Here is a 23,157-nt window from a genome sequence, read left to right as displayed (position 1 = left end):
AGACGGGGGAGGGGGAGGGGGCGCTCAGGCCTGGAAAATGGCGACTCCTCCACCCGGGCATGGAGTTCTGGAGGGCGGAACGGGCTACAGACGGCCCTTCTGCCTGCACCTTCGGTCTCCGCGCCCGGGAGCCCGGTGAGACCGTGCGTGCGGCTCCGCAGCCTCGTTCCCGCCCCGAGCCCCGCAGTCCGCGCGGAGCCCACAGTCCGCCCCGAGCCCCGCAGTCCGCCCCGAGCCCCGCAGTCCGCGCGGAGCCCACAGTCCGCCCCGAGCCCCGCAGTCCGCGCGGAGCCCCACAGTCCGCGCGGAGCCCCACAGTCCGCCCCGAGCCCCGCAGTCCGCCCCGAGCCCCGCAGTCCGCCCCGAGCCCCGCAGTCCGCCCCGAGCCCCACAGTCCGCCCCGAGCCCCACAGTCCGCCCCGAGCCCCGCAGTCCGCCCCGAACCCCGCAGTCCGCGCGGAGCCCCACAGTCCGCCCCGAACCCCGCAGTCCGCCCCGAACCCCGCAGTCCGCGCGGAGCCCCACAGTCCGCCCCGAGCCCCACAGTCCGCCCCGAGCCCCGCAGTCCGCCCCGAGCCCCACAGTCCGCCCCGAGCCCCACAGTCCGCCCCGAGCCCCGCAGTCCGCCCCGAACCCCGCAGTCCGCGCGGAGCCCCACAGTCCGCCCCGAGCCCCGCAGTCCGCCCCGAGCCCCGCAGTCCGCGCGGAGCCCCACAGTCCGCCCCGAGCCCCACAGTCTGCGCGGAGCCCACAGTCCGCCCCGAGCCCCGCAGTCCGCGCGGAGCCCACAGTCCGCCCCGAGCCCCGCAGTCCGCCCCGAGCCCCGCAGTCCGCCCCGAGCCCACAGTCCGCCCCGAGCCCCGCAGTCCGCCCCGAGCCCCGCAGCCTCGTTCCCGCCCCGAGCCCCGCAGTCCGCGCGGAGCCCCACAGTCCGCCCCGAGCCCACAGTCCGCCCCGAGCCCCGCAGTCCGCCCCGAGCCCCGCAGTCCGCCCCGAGCCCACAGTCCGCCCCGAGCCCGCAGTCCGCCCCGAGCCCACAGTCCGCCCCGAGCCCCACAGTCCGCCCCGAGCCCACAGTCCGCCCCGAGCCCCGCAGTCCGCCCCGAGCCCCGCAGTCCGCCCCGAGCCCACAGTCCGCCCCGAGCCCGCAGTCCGCCCCGAGCCCGCAGTCCGCCCCGAGCCCCGCAGTCCGCCCCGAGCCCACAGTCCGCCCCGAGCCCACAGTCCGCCCCGAGCCCCGCAGTCCGCCCCGAGCCCCGCAGTCCGCCCCGAGCCCACAGTCCGCCCCGAGCCCACAGTCCGCCCCGAGCCCCGCAGTCCGCCCCGAGCCCCGCAGTCTGCGCGGAGCCCCACAGTCCGCCCCGAGCCCCGCAGTCCGCCCCGAGCCCCACAGTCCGCCCCGAGCCCCACACTCCGCCCCGAGCCCCGCAGTCCGCGCGGAGCCCCGGAACCCGGCGAAGGCGGGTGGAGGACCCGCGGCGGGAGTGGGTGTCGCCTTGGGGCCGGAAGGCAGGCCTTGCGGTGCTGTCACTGATGCTGCTGCGGGAAGCTGCCTGTGTGGCTCGGCAGGAGAGCGGACAGGGATTTTTCATTCTGTGGCACACCAAACCTTTTTTTTTTTTTCTGATTTGACTATATATATATTTAATTCATTCGCACCGCACAGCTTTGTGTTGGCTGTTGTCGGTTTTTAAATTTGACGACCTGAAGGAAAAGAGGTCAGTGCCCCTGACTAAGGCGTCGGTATTGCCTGTTTGGCAACCCTGGCACAGCTGCCCAGAGAGGAGAACAAGCAGGGCTGCGCGCCTGGTAGAAACGCCAGCGTCTCGGAGGAAAGGAAGCCACAGAGGGACGGACTCCAGTTCGATCCCAGCACTGCACCTTTCCTGACTTCTTCCCTTCTATTGTCAAATGCTCCTTTTCTTGCTGGCGTTTTCACTTCCATCACTTGTTCAAAAAAGTGAAAGAAGTAACAGATTTTTATGCCTTTATTCTTTTCATCGCATCTCAAGGGGAGACAGGGTGTGCTGCTGTCAGCAGGCCTGGGGAGTGCAGCCAGGTCTGCCTCAGCAGGAGCCGGGGTACCCGCTTGATGTTGGGTTGCTATCACTGTTCTTCTATATATGTCTCAGAGAGGAAGGGAGAGGGAGAGAGAAACATCAATGATGAGAATCATTGATCAGCTGCCTCCTGCACGCCCCCTACTGGGGATCAAGCCCGAAACCCAGGCATGTTCCCTTGACAGGAATCGAAACCGGGACCCTTCAGTCTGCAGGCCGATGCTTTATCCACTGAACCAAACCAGCAGGGCTTCGTTTTTTAAAAATCCTCACCAGAAGACATGCCCAGAGAGAGAGAAAGAGAGAGAGAAAAGGGAGAGGGAGAAACATTGATGTGAGAGAGGAACATCAATTGGTTGTCTTCCATGCACGCCCCGACCAGGGATCCAGCCTGAAACCCAGTATGTCCCTGAGCCGGAATGAAACCAGTGACCCTTCAGTGCACAGGATGATGCTCAGCCACCTGGCCGGCTCACTGTATTCTTAACAAAGATCTGTATATGTTAAAACCCAAAGACACTTAGAGAGTGTCTCCTTTAATCCTTTAATCCCATTTTCTAATGAAACGGGGTCAAAATCAGGAGAATGGTGCGGGTGCTGCCGCGGCCATTCTGGCTCCCTCGGCAGGCTGTGCTGCTCTGAGAGCTCTGGGACCGGGCATCCCACCGTCGGAGCCACAGTCTCGGCTTGGACCTGGAATGTCCTTGAGTGACTAGCACCTCTGCCTTTGGGTTAAAATTGTGAGTTAGCTGTCACCTGCAGGACCGCGCTGCAGGTCCCGGGCGCAGAGCAGGAGTGGGTAACCTGTGGTCCAATAAGGAAGCTGTTGCTACTCACTCCCCCCAGCCCCCCCTCGCTCATATGTTTGTTTCTCTCTGTTGCTTCTCACTCCCCTCTGGCTGATGTGTTTGTTTCTCTCTGACCTCAGGCTCCCAGAGGTGGGCACGAGCCGGTGGTGAGACACAGGGGAAACGGGCAGGCGCCTTCCCAGCCCCAGCCTGGCATTCCTGGACAGTGGCAGCCGCCCCCAGGGGGCCAGGTCCCTGAGCTCTGAAGCCGAGGCTGTGGGATCCGAAGGAAGGCCCTTGAGCCGATGGTCTGTCACAGGACAAGCCGACCAGGGCCTGGCAGGCCGCTCCCTCGGGCTCTGCTACCTCAGGGCGGCAGGTAGCCCCGAGGGCAAGTCCGGGAGTGGATAAAGCTAGGAAGTGGTACCATGGAAGTACAGAAGCTGTTCCCCGGCCCCGGCCCCACGCCCAAGCCCGACCAGGAGGCCCCACGGACAGCGGTGAAGAGGGAATGCTGGTGGCAGGCCTGGGCGGAGGTGAGGAGACCAGCTGGGGCAGGCGTCCCGGGCCCGGCAGCTTTCGCCCATTCCCGTCTGCAGGTCAGATGGGACCTCAGGCTGCTTCAAGCTGAGCCGCACCCAGGAGGAGCTGAGGGCCTTCGCCGGCAGCACCGAGCCCTCACGAGTGCTTCCAGGGCCGGCAGAGCCGCAGCCTTTCTGCTTGCTTCCCTCTGGTTCTTTTCTGTGTAAACCCTCCGTTCGCTCCTATATTTCTCTTCCTCCTTTCCAACCTTCCTTTCTTGTCTGTACGTACCTGTTGCTGGCTCTGTGCCTGAGTTTTCTGTTTCCCCTGCTTCTGTGGTTTTAGTTTTCCCTTTGCTTTCTGGACGAGGCCAGGGTCTGCTCTGGGTCCAGACTCCCTGAGCCCCTCTCTTCCAGAAGCCAGTCACCTTGGAGGACGTGGCCGTGCACTTCACCCCGGAGGAGTGGGCGTGTCTGGACGCCCGTCAGAGGGCCCTCTACCAGGACGTCATGTCCGAGACCTTCAAAACCCTGGTGTCTGTGGGTAAGAGGCGGGTCCCGCGGCCCTGGGCATTTGGCTTCCCTGGGCAGGTCGACTGGCCCTTGGTTCTCGGGTGTGAGATCTGGGTCACAAGCTCAGGGAGAGGAGAGGACTGAGCCTGCGCAAAGTGGCGTGCTGACAGCTCCCGGGGCGAGCGGAGTCCCCTCCTCCTGCCAGCTTCCCAGGCCACTGGGCGAGGCCCGCGCGTAGGGGCTGGTCTTTTGAGTGTCTCCCCCTGCAGCTGTGTTTCCCAGATTCTAGTTCTTAAACCAAGGACACAAAAGCAGCCTGTTGTTCCCTTTGGGTGCAGGGGCCGCACCGGGACCTCAGCTCCTCTTCCTCCCCACTCTGCAGCTAGAACCGCTCTGACGAATCCGGATCTGGTCGCGGAGCTGGAACAAGAAGTGAAGCGGTGGAGAGCAGCCCTCCTCCCGCCGCGGGGGGCAGGCCGCCCTGCAGGTGCGCCCTCGGGGGCCTTGGCTTCGGGAAGTTGGCTGTGAGCTGCCAGGGGCTGAGGGACTGCTGGTCAGGGGCACTCCTTTGCTGAAGTCCTTGCAGGAGGAAAGAAAGGAAGGGATGGGCTTGACGCCCAGGGGGTGGGGGAGACTGGTTCCTGGGAGGTGAGAGGACGTGAGAGAGGCTGCGGCCAGGCCCGGCGGCCAGGCCCGGCGCCCAGTGCCCGGCTGGCACTCCTATCTGAGCTTCATTTTCAGCAGCACCCCTCTCCCTCGTGTCCCAGCCGGCATGACAGTAGGAAAAAGAGAGGAATTAGGTTTCAAAAGATGTTATCAGTTAATATTTTAATCTGATATTGTTGAAAGATTCCAGTTCAGGTTTTACTTGCTGTTAATTAGAAAAACCCTGGGTGCTGCTGAGGGTGGAGGGTGCAGAGCGAGGCGGGAAGCGGGGGGAGGGGGCCGGGCTCTCAGGGTGAGTCTTGCTGTGTTGTTCTTCCTCAGTCCTGGCAGGAGGCGAGGAGCAGCCCCTGGGCGGGCCTCCAGTGCTCCCGGCACCCGCACCCGCGGCTGGGCCCCCCTTCCCCTGCCCCGTCTGCGGCAGGTGCTTCAGTCAGCGCTCCAACCTCCGTTACCACCAGTTCATCCACAATCTGAAGGGGACGCACAGCTGCGGCCAGTGCGGGAAGTCCTTCCGGAGCCCCAAGGCCCTCAGCTGCCACCGGCGCACCCACCTCGGGGAGAGGCCCTTCCGCTGCTCCCTCTGCGACAAGACCTACTGCGACGCCTCGGGCCTGAGCCGCCACCGCCGCGTGCACCTGGGCTACCGGCCCCACTCCTGCCCCTGCTGTGGCAAGTGCTTCCGGGACCGGTCTGAGCTCAAGCGCCACCAGCGGACACACCTGGCCCCGGGGCCGGCGGCGGGGAGCCCCGTGCCAGCGGCCGGGGTCCAACGAGCCACGCGGAGAGCCACGCGGAGAGCCGAGGACCCCGCCGCCGCCGGGCCGCGGCCGCCCGCAGGCAGGACCCCGGTGCTCGTGGTGAGAGCTCAGGCCCCCGTGGCCACAGCCCCAGCGCCGGGCCCCCACGGCCCGAGCACCCGGCCCCAGGCTGCCCGGCCGAAGCCTCCGGGGCGCAGGGGCTTCCCCTGCCCGCGCTGCCCCCTGACCCTCGGGGCCAAGGCTTCGCTCTCCAGGCACCAGGAGGCCCACCGCGCGGAGCAGTCGCGCCGCTGCTTCTGCTGCGGCCAGGCCTTCGGCTCGCCCTCGGCGCTGCGCCGGCACCAGCGCGCCCGCTGGGAGCAGGTCTACCGCTGCCCCGTCTGCGACCTCTGCTTTGGGGAGCGGGAGGCCCTCGTGGGGCACTGGGGCAGCTACCAAGGCGAGGGGCTGTGCCGGGCGGCCCTGGGCCAGTGGCTGGGCCTCTCGCCGCGCCCGCCCTGTGGCAGGGAAGGCAGCGGGTCTCCGAGGAGCCTGGCCCCCAGGAGGTGGCCCGGGAGGAAGGGAGGAGGGGCGCGGAGGAAAAGCAGCAGACGGGGCGGCGAGGGCCTGGAACAAGAGTAAAGGCCTTTCCGATCCAGACGTCGTCTCTTCGTCTGTCCGTCTGTTCGGGTTTCCTGGGACGGACTGGGGCGGAGGCTGGGGCGGGAGGAAGAGGCACAGGGCGTGGCCTGGGAACTTGGCGTTATTCGCACCAGCTGTTTCTTTGTGTCTCGCACCATAAAGCAGGAATTGTTGAGCGAAACGGGGTCCACTCTGATAGGCATGGACATGGGAGGAAAGGGATGGGAGGGGAGCCTGAGGGACCCTCTGCTGGCCGAGGAAGTACAGGGGGGCCTCAAAGCAGGGCGGCCATCCGCACCTTTGTCCCCTGATCCTCAGGACCCCCGCTGGGCGGAGCTCCTGCCAGGCGCTGGCTCTCCCTGTGTCCTCACTCTGCAGCGCCCTCTGCTCTTTGCTGTTTTGGACTCATGTTCCTTCCCTTCCACCCTCCACTCAGCCGTTGGGACAGGTCATTGCAGGTCGGCATGCTGGGGGCTGGGGGAGGGTCAGAGGCCGCGGGGCGCTGGTGCAGCACAGGTGCCCTCTGAGACCCAGTGCCTGCGGACTTCCGGGTGGGAGGCAGGAGGTGGAAAGATGTAGGTACAGCCCTGGCTGGTTTGGCTCAGTGGATAGAGCGTCGGCCTGCAGACTGAAGGGTCCCGGATTCAATTCCGGTCAAGGGCACATGCCCAGGTTGTGGGCTCCATCCCCAGTAGAGGTTGTGCAGGAGGGAGCCAATCAATGATTCTCTCTCATCATTGATGTTTCCATCTCTCCCTCTCCCTTCCTCTCTGAAATCAATAAAATATATATATATTTTTTTAAAAAGAAAGACGTAGGTACAAAAACAGGAAAGACAGAGCTGGGAAAAAGTAGATGACAAGAGAAACAAATGGGTGTGTAGATAAGGTGGAACAACAAACGACGTTTCTCCTTTCCTTAAAAAAAATGAACAAACAAACAAAAAAAGAAATCAATCCTATTTGGAGTTTAGAGCGTTCCTGGAAGTGCAAGTTGGAAGGTGCCCACAGCCAAGAGGCCTTGATGGATGCAACACCCCAGGACCAACCCTTGGCCCAGCCAGGCTCTCCTCCACTTCTGCCAGCGCGCACCTTCACTCAGAAGGGGTTTCCTAGGAGAAGAAAACAACTTGAAAAATCTGTCCGTCGTTTCTTCCATGAAACCATCTAACCCGGGAGAGGAAAGGCCCTCTGGGCCGCCCGCCTGGGCCTGTCTCTGAGGGCCTTGGGCTGAGGCAGGCAGCTGCCCTCGGAAGGGGAAGGAGTGGGGTCTGTGCCTACGAGGTGGTGCCCCCACTTCCTTCCCTGCCACCTGTCCAGCTGGCAAGACGGCTGCTACCTCACAGAGTGCCCTCACCCGTGCAGCCCAGCCCCCCTTTCCTCTGGCCTTTCCATGCCCCATGGCCCCACTCTTTTGCTGCTTTCCTGTTTTTTGTTTTCAGCTTATAAGGAGGAGGAAAGAACTTACTTAGTTCTTCAAGAAATTGCCCTGAAAACAAAGAGAAGTAGGTGAGTGGTGGGAGGTGACCAGCTCCCGCCCGCGCCTCCCTGTGCAGCTCTGCAGGGACGCACCCCCTTTCCACTATGGGACCCACGGATTCCCTGAGGAGCCCGGCTGGCCCTGGGGACAGAGAGGGAGACCCCAGCATCTGGAGCCCTGGTTCATCTTTCCGCCCCCTGCTCCGTGGCCCTGTTTGCACCCCACCCCTGCACCTGCTAGTCTTCGGTGCAGCCAGTTGTAGCAGATGACCAAGGCGGCCAGGGGTCCGAGCACCGGCACAATGACAAACAGGGTCACCTTCCAGCAGGGCACCCTCAGAAAGTGAGGATCTGAATTGTCCACCAAGAACAAACAGGGTTAATGGGGCTCCCCATGCCCACGCACCCCCCCCCTCATATTGTATGGGGTTTCTTAACATGTTGCAGAAGTCTCAAAATACTACTTATTTTTATCAACATTTTGAAATGACATAATTAGACCTGAACAGCATTTTAGTGGGGCATGGTATCTTCACTCTTCCTCCAAGAAGCCCCCCGGGGTTAGTCATGTAGTTGTACTCCTGTACTCAGGAACACGCCACCGCGTGGGTTCAGCTGGTGACACGTGTCCTTGGTTCTCCATGCATGGGTGGCACTTCCCCGCGAGACAGCGAGTATTTGTGCAAAGGTCCCGTTTGCCCCCCTCTGCTTCCTGAGAAGAGGATGACGAGCATGTGGTGTGAGCCCTGCGGAGCGAGCAGCAGTGCCTCAGCGCAAGTGCCCGCACTCGCAGCCATCTCACCCGTCCTGGGTGCAGGTGCTTATTCAAAGAAAAGGCAAGAGGAAACCCATAGGAGCCAGGGTCCTGCCCTGGCCAGGTGCCCGGGCCCGAGGGACATAGCTGACCCAGGGCCTGTACCCCAGCACTTACCAAAGGTCCTGTGAAGGCTCTCTGAAAAGAACAGAGGGAGAGGCACTTAGAAGGCCTGCGAGGCCACACTGCCTCCTCTGGGCCTGTGTTTTTTAAATCACCTAAAGTTCTTTCTACCTGACAGGGACACCCGACAGACAGACGGAGGGAGGGAAGCTGTGGGTTGGTGCCTATCCTGGCTCACAGCAGCAGGAGAAATGAATGTTCTGTCAGTTTGGGCTGCTTTGGGAGTTTTAAAGGGAACTCAGGGATTGGCCAAGATGTTCTGAGAGCGACCATTTTGGTGAGGCCAAAACCAGAAGGGTGGGGAGGAGGAGGGAAGGTAACTGAAACTCACCTATCTCTGCTCGAAGTTTTCCTAAAATGGAAAAAGGCGACACAATCAGTCCCTGGGCTGGCGCACACCAGCCTGCTTTGGTGGGAAGAGCCGCTGGGCTTGGAGCGGAGAGCCGGGCTCTTTACTTGGCTATTGTCCGGATTAAAAACTGTCAAACTACAGCGGGAAGGCTGGGGAGGGTTGGGGGGTGGGAGGGGGGTAAGAGATCAACCGAAGGACTTGTATGCACGGATACGAGCATAACCAATGGACACCAGACACTGGGGCGCATGGGCGGCTAGGGGAGGGTCAAGGGGAGAAAAAAAAGGAGATATATAGAATACTCTGTGTAATACTTTAAGCAATAAAACAATTAAAAAACTGGGATAAAGAATGTGGGGAACCTCGGTGGACTGCAAAGCCCCAGGCCAACAAGATCTGATCGCCGTCCCCTGCTCCCCCAGGAAGAGCAGGCCTCTTGTCGGCTCACAGGCCTCCCCGCCGCTGGGGCCACTGCGGAGTGTAAAGCCGGTCCCCTCTGCCAGGAAGGGAGGGACTGAACGCTGGGCGGAGCAGCTGCGGCGCACCAGGCACTTCACACAACGTTACCCCTGAGTCCCTCCTTACACCTGAGGGAGGGCGTTGGCGCTGCCTGACAGGTGGGGCCCTGAGCCCGGAGGGTCAGCGAGCGGGACGCAGGCCCGCGGAGCCGTCAGGCTCTTTCTGCTCAGCCTGTGGACTTAAGGCCTTGCTAATGGGGGATGAATTCAAGGAGAGAAAAAGCCCCCATTTTTTATGCCACCAACACCCACTCCCCGCAAAGCCCTTCTCGCTGCCATCCTCTTGGGAGCGGGCGTGGAAGAAGCAGGTCCTGCGGCTTTGCCTCTGAGAACGTGGGGGGAGGGGCGGGGGCGGGGGGCAGGGATGGACAGTGTGGGCGCCAAAGCGGAGCTCCATTTCCGGCAAAACCCAGTCCTTGGCGTTGAATGGAGATGGAGGACGGGGTTTTTGAATACCTACTGCGTGTGTTTGTATTCCCCTTAAGAGCCCAGCCTTGCGCGACCCAAGCTCATTCCCTGCGTGTGAATGCTCCCTGGGCCGGGGCCCAGCACGGCTCGGGTTGAGCTCCCCGCACAGGCTTCCAGGCACGTGGACCCGCTCCTGCCTCGGCTGCCTCATCTGCAAGCCCACCTCAGGGTGCAAGGGTCTGCGGCCTGACAAGCGCTCTGCTGCGTGAGCCTGGCGCGGGGTTCTGAACCCAGGAGCATTGGAAGGAAGCGCTGGGAGCCGGCTCATGGCTCATGCTGGGAAGGCACTGTGCCAAGGGGCCTACCTCTCAGCCTGCGCTGCAGGCCCAGGAAGAGCAGGCCGGCCACCAGCTGCAGCAGGAGCAGGGGCAGCACCGCCAGGCCGGCCAGCGCGCCGGGCCCCACCCAGTGGAAGGGATCTGGAAGAGAGCACAGGCCCACTCAGTGGGAGGATCTGCAGGGAGCACAGGCCCACCCAGTGGAAGGGATCTGGAAGAGAGCACAGGCCCACTCAGTGGGAGGATCTGCAGGGAGCACAGGCCCACCCAGAGGGAGGATCTGCAGGGAGCACAGGCCCACCCAGAGGGAGGATCTGCAGGGAGCACAGGCCCACCCAGAGGGAGGATCTGCAGGGAGCACAGGCCCACCCAGAGGGAGGATCTGCAGGGAGCACAGGCCCACCCAGAGGGAGGATCTGCAGGGAGCACAGGCCCACTCAGTGGGAGGATCTGCAGGGAGCACAGGCCCACCCAGAGGGAGGATCTGCAGGGAGCACAGGCCCACCCAGAGGGAGGATCTGCAGGGAGCACAGGCCAGCCAGCTGGCACCCCGCACCAGGCTGCCCGCTCCACAGTGAGGTGAGTGAGGCAATGAACATAACAGGCTCAGAGAAGGCAGCACAGAACTGACGCCTGAGCTTAGTCTGGAAGGAGAGGCTAGAGCTTGGAACAGCAGCACTCAAGGCTGCAGGTTGGGCAAATCTTGGGGAGTTTTGAGAACCAGCTAAGGGATGCTGAGGCCGCCAGGGTGGCGGAGGGCCCACCTCTCAGGGACAGGCCTGAGCTGAGACCATAGAGCAGAGGAGAGTCGGGTGGGCAGTTCAGAGGTCATGGTAGCGGGGACAATGAAAAGGACAGGAGCTGGCACTGGGCCATGATGGAGGTGGAGAAGTTCAAAGGGCTGTGAACTCACATAGGGAAAAGGATACGTATGTATTTTCAGTGACACTGAAACCAAATGTAGTTTTTCTTTCTATTAGGTTTGTAAGCAATACGCGCAGAACCTGTGACTTTGTCATCAATAAAAACCACAAATACCTTCACGTCATATGGAGCTGTTGCAGAAATCTCAAAGTATCACTTATGTCCCTCATTGGTTTGAAATTACACTCATTATCAGGGCCATCCCATATCTTGTTATGTTGTTCACTGTCTCAGGCTGATGTGTTTTATTTTATGCATTTACGTCGTCCTCCGAGAAGGGCCATCACCTGCCCAGGCTGCCGGAGGGCTCCATGCGCACACCGCTTAGGAATCCCTTTTCTGGAGTTTGGAGACAGGAGGACCCACAGGACTTGTGCCTGAGCGTGTGGAGGGGAGCGGAGTGAGGGAGGGACTCAGCGCTCCGGTTCCACCGCTTTCCCATTCTAGAGTCTGCTGGGCAGTGCCCACCCGCCGCCTGTCCAGGCTCCATGTGCCATGCTTCCGCCAGCCCGTACCTTGCTCTCTGCCTTAGAGGGCTGGATAAAGACACTGCCATTCTCGTTAGGAATTAAGTCACAACAAGCAACACTAAACTGGTCAGGAGGGCCCTGGCCCACTAGCCCATCCACATACACCAAGGTTGCGGGTTCGAGATCCGGTCAGGGCATATACAAGAAACAATCAATGAATGCATGACGCAGTGGAGCAACAAATCGATGTTTCTCTTTCTCTTCCTCTCTCTCAAATCAATAATAAAGAAGTTCATCTAAAAAATAAATAAATGGGTCAGGAGGGATTCGTAGGTATAAATACAACCGTAGAAGAAAATACAGCAAAGTCTACTTTGAAGTTCTTATCTGAGTACCGACAGAGCATGGTTGTCAAGCTCACAGTTCAGCGTTTTCTTTGTAACCAAGAGAGAGAACAGGAGGCCTATGGACCTTCTGATGGAAGCAGCAGGGACGGCGCTCCCAGGAGTGTGCCTGACAAGGCGACTGCGCATCTAACCCATCAGCCAACAGGAAGTGCAGGGGACGGAGCACCCTGCTACACAGCAAGGGACGAAATCGGCAAGATCTGGATCGAGGGAAACACTACAGCACAGACCCCATGTGTGGACCTTGTTTGGGTTCAAGTCACACAAACCAGCTGTACAATACACTTACAAAGCGACCAGGAAAATCTGAACACAGACTGGACATTGATGACTTTAAGGAATTTTTGTTAATTTTTAAAAATGTGATCATTGAATTTATTGGGGAGACATTGGTCAATAAAATATAGGTTTTCAGGTGTACAGCTCTCTAATACATCATGTGTATACTGCATTGTGGCTTCACCATCCAAAGTCAAGTCTCCTTCCATCACCATGTTAAAATGTATTGATCGATTTTAGAGAGAAAGGAAGGGAGGAGAGAAGTCCTGGTTTGCTGTTGCACTTGTCCATGCGTCACTGATTGCTTCTTGTATGTGCTCTGACCGGGGACCAAGCCCTTGGCCTTGGCACATCTGGACGACGCTCCAACCAGCTGAGCCACCGGGTCAGGGCTCCTCCCAGAACCGTTTGTCCCGCCTTTACTCTCTTCTACCTCCGCCACCTCCTCAAGCGTTCTTACACTTGAATGACACATCCTTAAGGATGTGAATGAAATGATACTGCACCCTAGGACTTGCCTCGGCCACTCAGTCGGAAGGGGGTAACGAGGGGTCAGGTGAAGCAATTTGCCTTTGGTCATAACTATTGCAGGTAGTGATGGGTCATTGGAGGCTCATTACCGTTATCCTCTCTACCTCTGCATACATTTTAAGGTTTCATAATGATGAGTTTAAAGAAAGGATGAGAGACAACTATTACTAAAATCACAGCAATGACAAGGAAAGAATAAGGTCAGAGAGACAACAAACTGTGGAGGAGGCGAGGGCATCTGAGACCTGCACTGGCATAGCACTGCCTGGAGCCCTAACCTCGCCCAGCTTCCTGGCTCCTGGACTAGGCGGGCGCTGGCTCAGCTGTGCAGACTCGGCAGGAGGAAGAGGTTGGAATGTGGAAACCAATCCAGAGGGAAGCTTCCTTCCCTGGCAGTTTTCATTTTGAGGTTACTTTTTTTTGTACAACAAATGCTGTCTGAAGACCATCCTGTGACACACAGCTATTTCCACCTCCTGCAGCCGCCCCTAGAATAGCGCTTTGTTATCCCGCACACAATGCCATCCCTGGTCCCGGCCTGCAGTGGGCTATTGTCTGGCGGGTTGGCTGGTGTTTCACCACAGGTGGGGAGGAGGAGGGGAGAAAGGAGGCTCCCACCCTCACAACATTTTTGTGCTTCGATTAAATAGCAATTAATTTTCTCCCTGGCCAGCAGCTCAGTGGTTAGAACATTGTCCAGCTACTCTAAGGTTGCAGATTTGATCCTTAGTCAGGAAACATACAAGAAGCAACCAATAAATGCAGAAATAAGTAGAACAACAAATCAATGTTTCTCTCTCCCTTCCTCTCTCTCTCTAAAGATCAATCAATTAAAAAAAAATAATTTTCAAAGCTTCCCTTTCATCCACTTCATCTTGCCCACATCTAACCATCCTGGGCTTTAAAAAAAAAAAAAAGAATGACTTGTCATTCATCACATAAAACATACTGAAAATGAAATTCTGGAGAAGGGAGTAGGGAAGTAAACACTCTAGGTGACATATTCAGACATTTGTTTTGTCGGTTTACTCACTTCAACTATGTTGAAATATATATTTTAACATTTTTATTGATTTCAGGAGGAAGGAAGAGGGGAGAGAAAGATAGAAACATCAATGATGCGAGAGAATCATTGATCAGCTGCCTCCTGCACGCTCCCCCTGGGGATCGAGCCTGCAACCTGGCCATGTGCCCTTGACTGGAATCAAACCCAGGACCCCTCAGTCCGCAGGTTGATGCTCTATCCACTGAGCCAAACCGGCCAGGGCTGGAATATATTTTTCAATAACGTTTCTCACCTAATAAAACACCACAAACACATCAACTTTTCATTGTAATAGGATTTGATCAATTTGACTCTTTTAGGAATGATCCCCTTGTTTATAACAAACAAACAGAAGATAATCCCAAAGCAACAACAAGAAGGAAAAAAGCCCTAACCTGTTTGGCTCAGTGGATAGAGCGTCGGCCTGCGATCTGAAGGGTCCCAGGTTCGATTCCGGTCAAGGGCATGTACCTTGGTTGCAGGCACATCCCCAGTGGGGAGTGTGCAGGAGGCAGCTGATCGATGTTTCTGACTCTCTATCCCTCTCCCTTCCCTCTCCCTTCTTCTCTGTAAAATAATCAATAAAATATATTTAAAAAAAAAAAAGAAGGAAAAAAGTCCCCTTGCACACTTTGATTAACTTTCAGATTATTCATATTATCTCCTAGTATAGTGGTTCTCAACCTTCCCAGTTCCTCATGTTGTGGTGACCCCCAATTTCATTGTTACAAATTGAACATAATTAAAGCATAGTGATTAATCACAAAAACAATATGTAATTATATATGTGTTTTCCGATGGTCTTAGGCGACCCCTGTAAAAGGGTCATTTAACCCCCAAAGGGGTCGCGACCCACAGGTTGAGAACTGCTGTTCTAGTAGCACAAACTAATCAGAAATTGATTATTTCAGATTTTATTGCTTCCATTGATCTCTTTTTTTCTATTTTGATTTTTGTTTCTTACATATCTGTTCTTTATATGTACACAAATGTACATGTTACATTACGTACACAAATGTACACGTACATGTGCTTTTACAGGAAGGTCACATGGGTAATTATGATCTTTTCTTTCATGCTCTGTGGTGGGTCACACCCCATTCTCCTCTCTGCGCCCCCAAAGTGAACCACACTAACTTTCTTACAGATCCCTTTTCATATTTTTCTGAGATATACATAATATATTCACAAACATAAGGTTTAGTTTTTGTTCTCTACATTGTGTCATTGTGTAGCTTGCTTTTTTTAAAAAAACCCTCACCTGAGGGTATTTTCTCCATTGATTTCTAGAGAGAGTGGGAGGGAGGAAGGAAGGGGAGAGAGAGAGAAACATTGTATGAGAGAGACTCATGAATTGGTTGCCGCCCACATGTGCCCCTGCCTAGGCTAGGAACCTGCAGGGAGGTACATGCCCTTGACCTGGGGTGGAACCGGAGAGCCTCTGGTCTGCAGGCCAACGCTCTAACCACTGTGCACCCGGCCAGGCAAGTGTAGCTTGCTTTCATCACTCAGCAGTACTTGTGGAATGCCTCCAAGCCATCTGCCATCGCCCAAACAGCCCTTCACTGGCCGCAGGTGCTCCCGGAGGAGGAGCACCGCTGAGCCAGGCACTTGCATGCTGTGGGCTGGCTGCCCTGAGGACCAGATGCACCTGTGGAAGCGACGCCCGGGAGGGCGAAGTGGGGTTGAAGGTGCTCATCTCTGGCCCGAGGATGAAGAAAGCCACAGGTCCCGGGCTCAACGGCTGAGCCTGGACCAAGGGTCAGGGTTGGATTCCGGTCAGGGCACAAGACAGTTCGGCCAGTGAGGGCACGCAGGAGGCAGCCGATCCACGATTCTCTCATCACGGATGTTTCTCTCTCTCTCCCTCTCCCTTCCTCTCTGACATCAGTGCAAATATATTTTAAAAAGAAAGAAAAGCCAGAGGAGAAACCAAGATGGCGGAATAGGTAAACACTGGAAATTGCTGCCTCACACAACCACTTCAAAAATACAACTAAAGACAAAATGGACATCATCCAGAACCACAGGAAGGCTGGCTGAGTGGAAATTTTACAACTAGAAGGAAAGAGAAAAGCATACCGAGACTCAGAGGAGGCGCGGAAGTAAAGTGCAGAGGTACAGAGGCGCACGTGGAAAGGGCTGGCAACTGAGGATGTGGTTGTCTTTTTCAATCGGGAGGGAGTCACAGGTTCCCGATGGCCCTGACTCCAGTTCCGGGTGAGTCTCTGGGGACCCAGACTCATACGGGGAGAAACTGCACTGTCTGGCATCAGTCAGAATTCCAGGGCGACTTTCTCTCAGAGGTGCTTGCAGTGATTACCGGGACACTGAGACGTGGGGCCTCTTAGGGCAGGTCTGAGGAACAGCCATAGCTGCTTGCTTCGCCCTGTTGATTCCCTGAGACCCTGCCCCACCCAAGCTGTGAGCAGAAGCTTTTGCATATGAAAGGACTGGCCCTTTGCAATCTGAAAATTACTTAACAAACTGCAGCTGGGTCAGAGAGATCCAGAACATCCAAAAGGAGGCCCAAGGCCCCACATCAGCTTGCATTGCTTCACATCTGGGCCTCATCTGGGCACCTCCAAATCCCAAACAAAGAAGAGGAATCTGCAGATATCTCCGTAGCTCCTACTGGGTAGCCTCAGGCAGAGGCTAAATTAGCACCTCCTTAGAGATCCAAGAGCCAGTGTACCCAGTGGTCAGAGTGGGACCATCCAGATTACAACTCCTCACATCAATAAGGGACACACACAGGAGGCAGACTCAGTGAGCACCAAAGCCCCACTGAAGCAAGTCTTGCCCCAGAAGGGTGTCTCCAGCACAGAAGTTCTCCCACTGCAGACACAGCTGATTCTCACAGCCGATTGGCCTGGAGGTCAATTCCTCCCCGTGATACCTACAACAATCAAGGATTAACTGCAACAAGACTGTGCACAAAGCCCACAAAGGGGTGCACTGAGAGTGTCCACCTCAGGTAATTGGGGAGGCTGAGCCACTGGGCCCTATAGGACACCTAGCACACACAGCCACTCTATCAACACAGGGAAGCATAAAAAATGCGGAGACAAAGAAACAGGTCACAAATGACAGAAATGGAGGAAAGCAAAGTACTGGATATAGAGTTCAAAACCACACTGATAAGGTTTGTCAAGAATTTTCTAGAAACCGTTGATAAATTTAGTAACTCCCTCAATAAGTCTAGTCAGACCGCTGATAAGTTTAGTAAGACTCTCAAGAAATCTAGTGAGACCCTTGAGGTTATGAACAAGGACCAACTAGAAATTAAGCATACACTGACTGAAATAAAGAATATTATACAGAGTTCCAACAGCAGACTAGAGGATCACAAGAATCAAGTCAAAGATTTGAAATACAAAGAAGCAAAAATCACCAAACCGGAAAAACAAAAAGAAAAAAGAATCCAAAAATGTGAAGATAGTGTAAGCAGCCTCTGGGACAACTTCAAGCGTACCAACATCCGAATTATGGGGGTGCCAGAAGAAGAGAGAGAGCAAGATATCGAAAACCTATTTGAAGAAATAATGACAGAAAACTTCCCCTACCTGGTGAAAGAAATAGACTTACAAGTCCAGGAAGCGCAGAGAACCCCAAACAAAAGGAATCCAAAGAGTACCACACCAAGACACATCATCATTAAAATGCCAAGTGCAAAAGACAAAGAGAGAATCTTAAAAGCAGCAAGAGAAAAACAGTCAGTTACCTACAAGGGAGTACCCATACGATTGTCAGCTGATTTCTCAACAGAAACTTTGCAGGCCAGAAGGGAGTGGCAAGAAATATTCAAAGTGATGAATACTAAGAACCTACAACCAAGATTACTTTATCCAGCAAAGCTATCATTCAGAATTGAAGGTCAGATAAAGAGCTTCACGGATAAGAATAAGCTAAAGGAGTTCATCACCACCAAACCAGTATTATATGAAATGCTGAAAGGTATCCTTTAGGAAGAGGATGAAGAAGAAAAAGGTAAAGATACAAATTATGAACAACAAATACACCATCTATCAATAAGTGAATCTAAATATCAAGTGAAGAAATAATCTGATGAACAGAATAAACTGATGAATATAATAGAATCAGGGGCATAAAAAGGGATTGGACTATTTTCAGAGCGGGGAAAGGGGTGTGGGAGATGCAGGAAGAGACTGGACAAAAATCGTGCACCTATGGATGAGGACAGTGGATGGGGAGTGAGGGCGGAGGGTGGGGTGGGAACCGGGTAAAGGGGAGCTATGGGGGGAAAAAGAGGAACAACTGTAATAATCTGAACAATAAAGATTTAATTTAAAAGAAAGAAAGAAAGAAAGAAAGAAAGAAAGAAAGAAAGAAAGAAAGAAAAGAAAGAAGGAAGGAAGGAAAAGCCGGAGGGCCCGCCAGGCAGGTGCGTGGCGGGGGCACCCACCTTCCACCTTCAGCTCCAGCGCCGCCTCCTCCTGCTGCCCGTGGTCTCGGAAGAAGCAGGTGAAGCCGCCCTCGTCGGAGAAGCGCACGCGGTGGATGCGCAGCGCCACCTTGCCCTCGGCCACGGCGCCCCGCAGCAGCTCGGTGCGGCCGCGGTACTCGGGCGCCTGCTCCTCCGCCTGGTCCTGGCCGCCGCGGTAGAGGTGCACCACCCGGGAGAACGGGGGCCGGTACCAGCCCACCTCCATGGCGCTGGCGTTCCTCGCGGGAACCAGGCGGCACGGCAGCTCCACGGGGTGCCCCACCAGGGCGCGCACGGGGCGCCCCGGGCCCTCCACTCGGAACGGTCCTGTGCGGGACACCAGCGCGTCAGGGCGGTGAGCCCGGCAGGACCGGCGCTCACAGGGGGTTTGACGGGCGTTTGAGTGGCGTCTGAAACAGGCACGCGCTCCCTTCTTCTTGGACATCCTGGGAGTGAGCGGCCCTGGCTGCGGAGCTGGCGAGGCCCGGCGGGCGGGCCCAGCCTGCGGCCTCAGGGCGGCTGTGTCCCGATCCTCAGCCCCGCCGTCAGCACCGCACTCCAGCTCTCCGTGGGCCTCCCGCTCGGACTGGGCCAGGCTCCCCGCGGGAGGCCCTGCCCGCCCTCCCCGCTGCTGCCGCTGCCCGCAGCCCCCACAGACCTGGCACCGCAGGTGCTGCTTCCAGTCTCCTCGGATCCCAACGGGTGTGGGGGGCGGGGGGCAGGGGGGCGGGCGCCTGGCCTGTTCCCACAGGAAGCGCGTCTCCCCGTTGGAATCGGAGCCGCTGGGAGGTGGGAGCCCTGTTCACGGCAAGGTTCCCGGGAGGACAAGGAGTGGGGCCTCCTGTTTCTTTTCTTTCTCCCCAGGACGTGAGCACAGGGCACCTCGACAGAAACTCACCAGCTCCTGGCCGTGGCGGAGCGCTCAAACCTGATACGATGCTACTCCCACCCGCACTGACCCCGCGATGCTACTCCCACCCGCACTGACTGACGGCGGTGTTTTGGGATCGGGACTACGAAGCTGTCATGGACCTCGTCTCACGCACGGACCCTGACAGCCACTCCAAGAGGCTGTTACTATCAGGTCCCTATTTGTTGGGTGAGAAACCAAAGCTAAGCAGCTGGTAAGCGTGAGGCCACGAGAGTCAGGGTGAAGTTCATGGCAAGGAGGCGGGGCTCTATTCCGAAAACTGTAGGAAAGCACAGATGTTTTCTGAGGAGGGGACCAATGTCGGACATCTGTGTTTCAGAAAGATAACAGTTACTGCGTAGTAACTTGAGGATGAGTGAAAGGCGGCTAGCCTCGGAAACCAGCCTTTCTCTCCGGCAGGGATCAAGATCAGCCTTACCTGCGTGGCTAGAAGGTGACTGGAGGAGCAGCAGGAAGAAGGGGAGGCGGCTGGACAGAGAGGAGCTCCAGAAACTTGCCATCTTCACTCTCCCGGGACACAGAGCCCCAGCAGGGACGGCCCAGCAGAGGCCCTGGCCTGTCCCACCGCTGAAGACGCCTGGGACAGAAGGAGGGCAGCGCTCCGCCTCCCCTCCTCCTGCAGCTGTGCCCCACGTCATCCTTGCCAGGCACTCACACAAAGGGCCACAGACCCAGGCGATGACAGGGTTGGCCTGCCCACCCCCTGAGCTACAGAGAGGAGGCTGCCTGGCACCAGCCTCCCTCCCAGTGACCCAGCCTTTGAAGGGGCTCCTAGGATCTGACCAGCTGGGGTCGGACCGCTCACTCCCTGGACCTCAGGGAGCGCCTTACCATGTCTCTCCTACCCCCTGTCCTCCCAGTATTAGCCAAGGGGGCGGGATCATTGTTGGCCTTTTAAAAAGGAAGGAACCTTGAGCCTTCGTTCCCTCGTTCTGATGCCTCGTGACTAACTGCCGCCGTCCTCCTCCCGGCTAACGTCCTTCCCTCCTCTGCAAACCCAGGTCCAGGCCCCCTGTCCCACGTGGAGCAGCCCCTCCGCTTAGTTAGCTTCCTGCCCCCGAAGGACGGTCAGGAAGGTCGGGACAGCGGTGGCCTTGCAGGGAGGGGACTTCCTCTGCCCCACGGTTCTTCCCACTGGCCCGATGGTCACATAGACATGAAAAGACAGCAAGAGAACATGGCCAACTTAATTACATATGTGTGCACGGGAACCCCGACACATGAGAGCCAGAGGGCCCCAGGCTGGAGGGGCTCAGGACAGAAAGGTAAAACGAGATGCTGCTGACATTCCAAGCTCGGGCTAGGGCTAGGGAGGCCGGGGCGTCCAGGGGTGTGGCAGGGGTCAGTAACTAGCAGCTTGCCCTGCCCTATAGGAAGGTGAAAGGGTTATCTTTGATAATCTGTTAGCATAGACATGGCCCCTAATTTAAAATCTTCTAGGCAGTTAATGAGGACAGAAGTTTCACGAGACCACAGGATCTTGGTTGCCTTTAGGTCAAAACAATCCACATACCACTTGAGGTGCCTCTTTCTGATCCCATGCAAGTTGAACGTCAGGAGTTGATAGCCACCTGTGCTCAGAGAGGCAAGCATGGGAGGTTAGCAAGGTTAGTAGGTGTCAGCATAGCCAAAGCCAGAACAGACACGTCCCACAGCCTGGCCCCCTCACGTGTCCCACAGCCTGGCTCCCTCTCTGAGTCCTCAGTGTCACAGGGAAAGAGATGTGGGATGGGAGTGTTTCCCTTACCCCCTGAGACCAGCCAGGATGAGTGTCAGCATATCGGTGGCACCCTGCGACCACAGGGCTGTGCACACGAGTTAACATGTGCCCCTGGTGAAGCTGCGAGCATGCAGTGAACGGTCGCTTGCGCAGGTGGCTGCCTGGCATCAGTGGTGTATAAGTGCTCCCGAGGCTATGTGAAATATATCACACACAAATGAGAGAGCTCCGTTGTACTCTTAACAATTGGTCCTTTTTTATTTCTTTGCACATTTGCTTGTTTCAAAATCTGAAGGTATAGAATAATATACTTTGAAACATTTCCCTCCCAGCCATGTGGAGCAATTTCGGTTTCCTCTGAACCCTGCACGTGTGTGCACTGGAGGGGCGACAGGAGGCCGTCCTGGGGTGAGAACTGGGACTGCCCCCACCCCTCCTTTTCTGTAAAAACATGGTAACAACATGCATGTTGGATATCTTCACGTATCAGTGTCTCGAGAACATATTTTATACAGCTACACAATCTTTTATTGCATGAATGTATCATACTTATTTAACTAGTTTTTCAAGATATTTAGGTGGTTTAAATTCTTTTAGAGGTTTTTTTTTTGTGTGTGTGTGTTTTTAATTAAATCTTTATTGTTCAGATTATTACAGTTGTTCCTCTTTTTTCCTCCCATAGCTCCCACCCACCTGGTTCCCACCCCACCCTCTGCCCTTACCCCTCCCCTCCCTGTCCTCATCCATAGGTGTACGATTTTTGTCTAGTCTCTTCCCGCATCCCCCAAACCCCTTCCCCCCCGCCCCCGAGAATAGTCAGTCTACTCCCTTTCTATGTCCCTGATTCTATTATATTCACCAGTTTATTCTGTTCATCAGATTATTTATTCACTTGATATTTAGATTCACTTGCTGATAGATGTGTATTTGTTGTTCATAATTTGTATCTTTACCTTTTTCTTCTTCTTCCTCTTCTTAAAGGATCCTTTCAGCATTTCATATAATACTGGTTTAGTGGTGATGAACTCCTTTAGCTTTTTCTTATCTGTGAAGCTCTTTATCTGACCTTCAATTCTGAATGATAGCTTTGCTGGATAAAGTAATCTTGGTTGTAGGTTCTTAGTATTCATCACTTTGAATATTTCTTGCCACTCCCTTCTGGCCTGCAAAGTTTCTGTTGAGAAATCAGCTGACAATCGTATGGGTACTCCCTTGTAGGTAACTGACTGTTTTTCTCTTGCTGCTTTTAAGATTCTCTCTTTGTCTTTTGCACTTGGCATTTTAATGATGATGTGTCTTGGTGTGGTCCTCTTTGGATTCCTTTTGTTTGGGGTTCTCTGCGCTTCCTGGACTTGTAAGTCTATTTCTTTCACCAGGTAGGGGAAGTTTTCTGTCATTATTTCCTCAAATAGGTTTTCGATATCTTGCTATCTCTCTTCTTCTGGCACCCCCATAATTCGGATGTTGGTACGCTTGAAGTTGTCCCAGAGGCTCCTTAAACTGTCTTCATATTTTTGGATTCTTTTTTCTTTTGTTTTTTTCTGGTTTGGTGATTTTTGCTTCTTTGTATTTCAAATCTTTGACTTGATTCTTGCGATCCTCTAGTCTGCTGTTGGAACTCTGTATAATATTCTTTATTTCAGTCAGTGTATGCTTAATTTCTAGTTGGTCCTTGTTCATAACCTCAAGGGTCTCACTAGATTTCTTGAGAGTCTTACTAAACTTATCAGCGGTCTGACTAGACTTATTGAGGGAGTTACTAAATTTATCAACGGTTTCTAGAAAATTCTTGACAAACCTTATCAGTGTGGTTTTGAACTCTATATCCAGTACTTTGCTTTCCTCCATTTCTGTCATTTGTGACCTGTTTCTTTGTCTCCGCATTTTTTATGCTTCCCTGTGTTGATAGAGTGGCTGTGTGTGCTAGGTGTCCTATAGGGCCCAGTGGCTCAGCCTCCCCAATTACCTGAGGTGGACACTCTCAGTGCACCCCTTTGTGGGCTTTGTGCACAGTCTTGTTGCAGTTAATCCTTGATTGTTGTAGGTATCACTGGGAGGAATTGACCTCCAGGCCAATCGGCTATGAGAATCAGCTGTGTCTGCAGTGGGAGAACTTCTGTGCTGGAGACACCCTTCTGGGGCAAGACTTGCTTCAGTGGGGCTTTGGTGCTCACTGAGTCTGCCTCCTGTGTGTGTCCCTTATTGATGTGAGGAGTTGTAATCTGGATGGTCCCACTCTCACCACTGGGTACACTGGCTCTTGGATCTCTAAGGAGGTGCTAATTTAGCCTCTGCCTGAGGCTACCCAGCAGGAGCTACGGAGATATCTGCAGATTCCTCTTCTTTGTTTGGGATTTGGAGGTGCCCAGATGAGGCCCAGCTGTGAAGCAATGCAAGCTGATGTGAGGCATTGGGCCTTCTTTTGGAAGTTCTGGGTCTCTCTGA

At 55.5% G+C, this 23,157-nt stretch overlaps 2 protein-coding genes across 4 annotated transcripts; one reads left to right on the top strand and one right to left on the bottom strand.

Moving 5' to 3' along the window:
* Window positions 1-2,988: 2,988 nt before the first annotated feature.
* On the top strand, window positions 2,989-6,841 carry ZFP57 (ZFP57 zinc finger protein). The gene is made up of 4 exons (XM_081094268.1): window positions 2,989-3,384; window positions 3,787-3,913; window positions 4,265-4,369; window positions 4,870-6,841. Exons 1-4 carry the CDS (start codon window positions 3,277-3,279, stop codon window positions 5,925-5,927), a joined length of 1,398 nt encoding a protein of 465 aa, XP_080950394.1. The 5' UTR covers window positions 2,989-3,276; the 3' UTR covers window positions 5,928-6,841.
* Window positions 6,730-19,669, bottom strand: MOG (myelin oligodendrocyte glycoprotein). 3 transcript variants are annotated; one of them, XM_081094272.1, is made up of 8 exons: window positions 19,411-19,669; window positions 18,041-18,388; window positions 9,986-10,099; window positions 8,674-8,694; window positions 8,337-8,357; window positions 7,640-7,756; window positions 7,395-7,415; window positions 6,730-7,038 (listed from the first exon to the last, which is right to left on the bottom strand). In XM_081094272.1, exons 1-8 carry the CDS (start codon window positions 19,628-19,630, stop codon window positions 7,025-7,027), a joined length of 876 nt encoding a protein of 291 aa, XP_080950398.1. In that variant the 5' UTR covers window positions 19,631-19,669; the 3' UTR covers window positions 6,730-7,024. The 3 variants fall into 3 exon arrangements, 2 of the variants coding, with proteins under 2 accessions (XP_080950398.1, XP_080950397.1); XR_013996159.1 differs by having other exon boundaries at window positions 6,870-7,038; window positions 7,640-8,151; XM_081094271.1 differs by having other exon boundaries at window positions 6,736-7,415.
* Window positions 19,670-23,157: the final 3,488 nt, after the last annotated feature.

This window comes from Myotis nattereri (genome assembly GCF_964212035.1).
Source record: "Myotis nattereri genome assembly, chromosome: 6".
Classification (NCBI taxonomy): Eukaryota; Metazoa; Chordata; class Mammalia; order Chiroptera; family Vespertilionidae; genus Myotis; species Myotis nattereri.
This window is presented reverse-complemented; position numbering and strand designations above follow the sequence as displayed.

Excerpts from the sequence above, each read along its gene's own strand:
- ZFP57 (XM_081094268.1), top strand. The coding sequence starts at position 3,277 with ATGGAAGTACAGAAGCTGTTCCCCGGCCCCGGCCCCACGCCCAAGCCC. Across the intron at positions 3,385-3,786 it reads GGTGGCAGGCCTGGGCGGAG|AAGCCAGTCACCTTGGAGGA; the intron begins GTGAGGAGACCA and ends CCTCTCTTCCAG. Across the intron at positions 4,370-4,869 it reads GGGGGCAGGCCGCCCTGCAG|TCCTGGCAGGAGGCGAGGAG; the intron begins GTGCGCCCTCGG and ends GTTCTTCCTCAG.
- MOG (XM_081094271.1), bottom strand. The coding sequence starts at position 19,630 with ATGACGTGGGGCACAGCTGCAGGAGGAGGGGAGGCGGAGCGCTGCCCT. Across the intron at positions 8,695-9,985 it reads CCTGCAGCGCAGGCTGAGAG|GAAAACTTCGAGCAGAGATA; the intron begins GTAGGCCCCTTG and ends TTTCCATTTTAG. Across the intron at positions 7,757-8,336 it reads GAGCCTTCACAGGACCTTTG|ATCCTCACTTTCTGAGGGTG; the intron begins GTAAGTGCTGGG and ends TGGACAATTCAG.